The sequence below is a fragment of the Otolemur garnettii genome, unplaced genomic scaffold, assembly GCF_000181295.1.
Source record: "Otolemur garnettii isolate 467f Iridium unplaced genomic scaffold, OtoGar3 scaffold00008, whole genome shotgun sequence".
Taxonomy (NCBI): Eukaryota; Metazoa; Chordata; class Mammalia; order Primates; family Galagidae; genus Otolemur; species Otolemur garnettii.
Window position 1 is genome coordinate 16,971,154 of NW_003852403.1, and position 5,578 is coordinate 16,976,731.

A 5,578-nucleotide genomic window follows, 5' to 3' on the forward strand; every position below is an offset into this window, starting at 1 on the left:
GCCCGGCTATTTTTTGGTTGCAGCCGTCGTTGTTGTTTGGTGGGTCCGGGCTGGGGATTCGAACCCGCCACCTTAGGTGTACGTGGCTGGCGCCTTATCCAGTTGAGCTATAGGCACCGAGCCGACTTGCTGTTTTATTTTGAAAATTTTTAGCATGTTAACACTTCTGCAGGCCATTCAAGGTGGTATTTTAGCTTCATTTTTATTATCTTTATTCTTTTTCTCTAATCCTATGACAGATTAGTATTTTAGCTTGTTTTAAGAATGCTATTAAGGTCAGGTGCAGTGGGTCACACTTGTAATCATAGCACTCTGGGAGGCTGAGGCAGGTGGATTGCCTGAGCTCACAGGATCAAGACCAGCCAGAGCAAGACCTCGTCTCTAAAAATAGCTGTGTGTTGTGTCAGGCACCTGTAGTCCCAGCTACTTGGGAGGCTGGGGCAGGAGAATCACTTGAGCCCAAGGGTTGATGTTGCTGTGAGCTACAATGCCATAGCACTCTACTAAGAGTGACAAAGTGGGACTCTGTCCCCAAAAAAGAATGCTGTTGGGGGTCCTAAAATTATGTCTTCATGAATGGCCTAGATGTATCATCATTTAATCATTGTCTTTCAGTACCATGCGGGATACTATGAAGTATGTCTATGGACAGCATGGAATTCGAAAAGGATTGTATCGTGGTTTATCTCTTAATTACATTCGTTGCATCCCCTCTCAAGCAGTGGCTTTTACAACATATGAACTTATGAAGCAGTTTTTTCACCTCAACTAAAAAAATAATAATAATAATGATTTGTCTTCCTTAATAAATTCTGAGAGGGAGAAATAAAATGTGGGGCAAACATTACTTGAAGCAGGATATTTACCCTGTCACAGCAACCACTGGTATTTTAGTACTTGATTTTTTTTCTTTGTTACTTACAAATCAAAGTGCTTACCATTTTTTTTGATGCCAAACATACCTTAGAACACTGAAAAAGTATTCCTAAGCTGATGCTTGCTAAACAATTGGGTTATTTGAAATAAAAATTTTTGAATTTTATTTGGAAGAACTAACTTCAAAACAGTGTTCAAGAGGTTGCCATTAGCTTTATTATGCTCTTCCTAACTTTTAATTGTAATCATGATTTTTAAAAGACTCTAACACTGTTTATTATTAAAATAAGCATGCTTGGTTATATTGCAGAATGATGAGAACTAAATTTTTAAGTTCTATAAAACAGCCAGGATTGAAGTATTATTGTCTTTCTTATAATTTTGCTCCACTATATAAAAGGACACTTTTCTCTTTATTTTTTAAAATAAAATTAATGTTGTATTTAAAAATTAACCATGGAGAGACTCAAAGAATGAAGAGAGGCTGGATACAATGGCATGTACCTGTAGTCCCAGCTACTCAGGAGGCTGAGGCAGGAGGAACTCTTGAGCTCAGGAGTTTGAGGCCAGCCTGGGCAACATAGTGAGACTTCCTCTCTAAAATGAATGAAGGAAAGGTGGAAGGATGGATCAGGCTTTGCTCAAATGTTATTATCAGGTACTATTTGTGATTTCCAAGTGTTTTTAGAAGTCCATGTATTTTCAAAAGGCAGTAATAATAAATAATAAATATCTTTGCTCTTAAAAACAAAGTAGCACTCAGGCAGTATCTGTGGCTCAGTGATAGGGCACTGGCCCCATATACTGAGAGTGGCAGGTTCAAACCCGGCCCTGGCCAAACTGCAACAAAAAAATAGCCTGTGTCAGGCACCTGTAGTCCCAGCTACTTGGGAGGCTGAGGCAAGAGAATCGCCTAAGCCCAGGAGTTGGAGGTTGCTGTGAGCTATGTGATGCCACGGCACTCTACCGAGGGTAATAAAGTGAGACTCTGTCTCTACAGAAAAAAAAAAAAGTAGCACTATAGATTTGATTTTGTTAGATGATTGGTTTATACTAGAAAATTTATTTAAGAGGACTGTGAAATATCCATTAATGTACATGTGAATATCAAAGAATGTTTCTAAGATATTATGTTGTGATATATCAACTAGTTCTTCCATGTAAAATAATTTTAGTGCAATATAAACAAGTAGAAATGTAAAACATGATTTGAGTTGTTATCATTTAAAGAAAGTAGTGAAATGTAAGAATTCTATTCATTGTGCTTGGAGCAGTGTTATGTTTTATTATAAGCATGACAGAAGTGGGAAGTTAACAATTAAAGTTCTGTCTTCAAAAATAGTAATTTGTAAAATTGATGTGATTTAGGACATTTGAAGACTAAGTTGAAAGTGTTATTTTTGCTTTAATTTTTATTTTTTTGCATAAAATATTTTTTTGTCATACCTTGGTAAAAAATATGATGATGAGCTGGTTTCATTTTGAAAGTCTTTATTTTAAAAGTATGTATGTATCTTTGTATGATCTATAAGTGTACCAGCAAGTAGAAATACATATGTTTTTAAAACTGTTTTGTATATTTTCATTTCTGGGTCACACTGTAGCTAATTATTATTATTAAATCACGAGGTAATTTAAATGTGTAAAATAAGTATCTCATTTATGTTATCAATAAAAGGGGACTGCAAATATTTTTAAATAAAAATTTGCATTCTATCGAATACATAGGATATAAAAATAAATTTTTCCATGTTTAATAGTTTCTTTTTTTTAGTTGTTTACATTATTGAAATGTAAGAAGTCAGATGGAAGAATACTTAAAATAATGACTTGGCTCAGCACCCATAGCACAGTGATTATAGTGCCAGCCACATACACTGAGGGTGGCGGGTTCTAACTTGGTTGGGCTAGATGAGCAACTACAATTAAAAAAAAAAAATAGCTGGCTCGGCGCCTGTGGCTCAAGCGGCTAAGGCACCAGCCACGTGCACCTGAGCTGGTGGGTTCGAATCCAGCCTGGGCCCGCCAAAGAACAATGACAGCTACAACCAAAAAACAGCCAGGTGTTGTTGCGGGCGCCTGTAGTCCCAGCTACTTGGGCGGCAGAGGCAGGAGAATCGCTTGACCCCAGGAGTTGGAGGTTGCTGTGAGCTGTGATGCCATGGCACTCTACCCAGGGTGACAGCTTGAGGCTCTGTCTCAAAAAAAAAAATAGCTGGGCGTTGTGGTGGGTGCCTGTAGACCTAGCTACTTGGGAGGCTGAGGCAGGAGAGTTGCTTAAGCCCCGGAGTTTGAGGTTGCTGTGAGCTGTGAGGACACAGAACTCTACCCAGGGCAACATAGTGAGACTCTGTCTCAAAAATAATAATAATAAAATAATGACTATGTTTATATCTGATTTATTTTAGATAGATAACCCAGAGTCTATCTAGCTGTTATATGCCATTTGAAGATTGATAATTTATTTCTTTTTTGAAGTCTATTCTTTTTCTGCCTTTTAGTGCATATGGCCTTCTAGAATGAGACAGTGGTCTGGTCTAGGGATTGCTACATGATCTGCTACTCCTGGCTCTCAGTGGCTCCCTGTATGTAGCTGGAGAAGTTGTTGGGTATATATAATAATATCTTGCGCCATTCTCCACTAGGGTACTGAACATCCATTCAGCACCCAACAAATCAGCATTATATGTGACTTCCTTTGGGGGGCCTATAAACTGCACTTATGGTTAAATTCAGATGCCGAAGAGCATATAACACCAGTATTTCTCTAAGAGTATGTACTATATGATAACTGCCTGTTTACCTATGTCCCTCTCTCCCTATACTGATTCCCTCCAAGGCAGAGCCATGCCTTCAACTCTAGTGAGGAACACAGGTACTCAGTGATGTTCACTGATAGGAAGAAAGAAGGCACAGTTCTTGTTTTTGGAAACTTTATGTTCTGCGAGGGAGAAATAAAAATAGTCCAAGAGCAGGGCGCCTGTAGCTCAAGCGGCTAGGACACCAGCCACATACACCGAAGCTGGCAGGTTCAAATCCAGCTCGGGCCTGCCAAACAGTGACAACTGAAACCAAAATATAGCCAGGCATTGTGGTGGGAGCCTGTAGTCCCAGCTACTTGGGAGGCTGAGGCAAGAGGAATCACTTAAGCCCAAAAGTTGGAGGTTGCTGTGAGCTGTGAGGCCATGGCACTCTACCCAGGGTGACAGCTTGAGACTCTGCCTCAGAACAAACAATCAATCAAAAAAATCACATAGTCCAAGAAATGAACGGTTTAGAAATATAGTCACTTGGTTTATTTCACAGAAATGTCTTGTTGCTAATTTGCCACAATGAATGATAAATAATAAAACCTATGTATAATTAATCCATTGCCTTGCAGAGTTGTGCCAATAATATCTGACACACTTGTATAGCAGTTATACACTTTACACTGTTCTTAAAGGTATCAGTGATTCAAGTCTTTGATTCCGAGACACTGTATTAGGCACTAAAAACTGTGATCAGTAATATGTATATTTCCTGAAGACTTATTATGTGCCATGCTTTGTTTTAAATACTTTCAGTGCCTTAAGTACACTTAAGTATACTTTGGTTGCCTCTACAACAATGCTATGAGATAGTTACTATTTAATATTTGTTTTTCGGGTGGTGCCTGTGGCTCAGTGGGTAGAGTGCCAGCCCCATATACCGAGGGTGGCGGGTTTTAACCTGCCCCAACCAAATTGCAACAACAAAAAAAAGTAGCTGGGCATTGTGGCAGACGCCTGTAGTCCCAGCTACTCAGGAGGCTGAGGCAAGAGAATCTCCTAAGCCCAGGAGTTGGATGTAAAATAGGATATAAAAATTTTTCCACGTTTTAATAGTTTCTTTTTTGAGCTGTGATGCCACAGCACTCTACTGAGGAGGATAAAAAGAGACTTGTCTCTAAAAAAAAAAAAAAAAATTTTTTTTTTTTCACAGATGTGGGTAATCAGGGCTTAGGGAGATTTAATTACTTGCCCAGGTTGACATGATAAGTGGTGCAATGTTTCACTAGTAAGTTGAGTTAAGCAATGGGTGTACTTGGGCACAAAGAGATATAGAGGACACTGGAAACCAAGAAGAGAGTAGGGTGGGGGATGAGGTGTTGAGGACAGTGAACACTATTCTTTTGATGGACACACTCAAAACCTTGATTTAAGCAGTATACAAGGTATCCAGGCAATAAAAACATTTGTATTCCCTTAATTTTTTTTTTTTTTGAGAGGGCTGGGTTTGAACCTGCCTCCTCTGGCATATGGGGCTGGTGCCCTACTCCTTTGAGCCACAGGCGCTGCCCTTCCCTTAATATTTGAAGTTAAGAAAATTAAAATATAGTAAATATCCTAAAAAATGAAAACTTGAATACATGGGTGGATGAAGGAGTGAATATATACAGATAAATCAAGATAGCAAAATATTAATTGTAAAATCTAGATGAATGGCATATGGATGTTCACTATACAATTCTGTATACATTCAAAAATTTTCATAAGGTATTGAGATGAATCAATTACAGGGGAACAAGAATGGAAGTGCATATAAGAGTCTACTGCAGTTGCCTAGGTGAGAGGTAATGGTCAAGTTATTGATAGTAGAGATGGAGAAGATGGAAAAGACTTAATACAGCTTTAGAGGCAGCACCTGTGGGTCTTCCTGTGTATAAGATGTGGGTGAGTAG

The 5,578-nt window shown here is 38.7% G+C and overlaps 1 protein-coding gene across 1 annotated transcript in view; it reads left to right on the top strand.

Annotated features, from left to right (window-relative positions):
* The window catches only part of SLC25A16 (solute carrier family 25 member 16), a 54,527-nt gene extending 53,107 nt beyond the window's left edge, over positions 1-1,420 (top strand). Inside the window, exon 9 of the mRNA XM_003783612.3 lies at positions 616-1,420. Coding sequence (XP_003783660.1) covers positions 616-772 — 157 coding nt within the window. The 3' untranslated portion in view covers positions 773-1,420. The remainder of the gene's footprint in view (positions 1-615) is intronic.
* Positions 1,421-5,578: the final 4,158 nt, after the last annotated feature.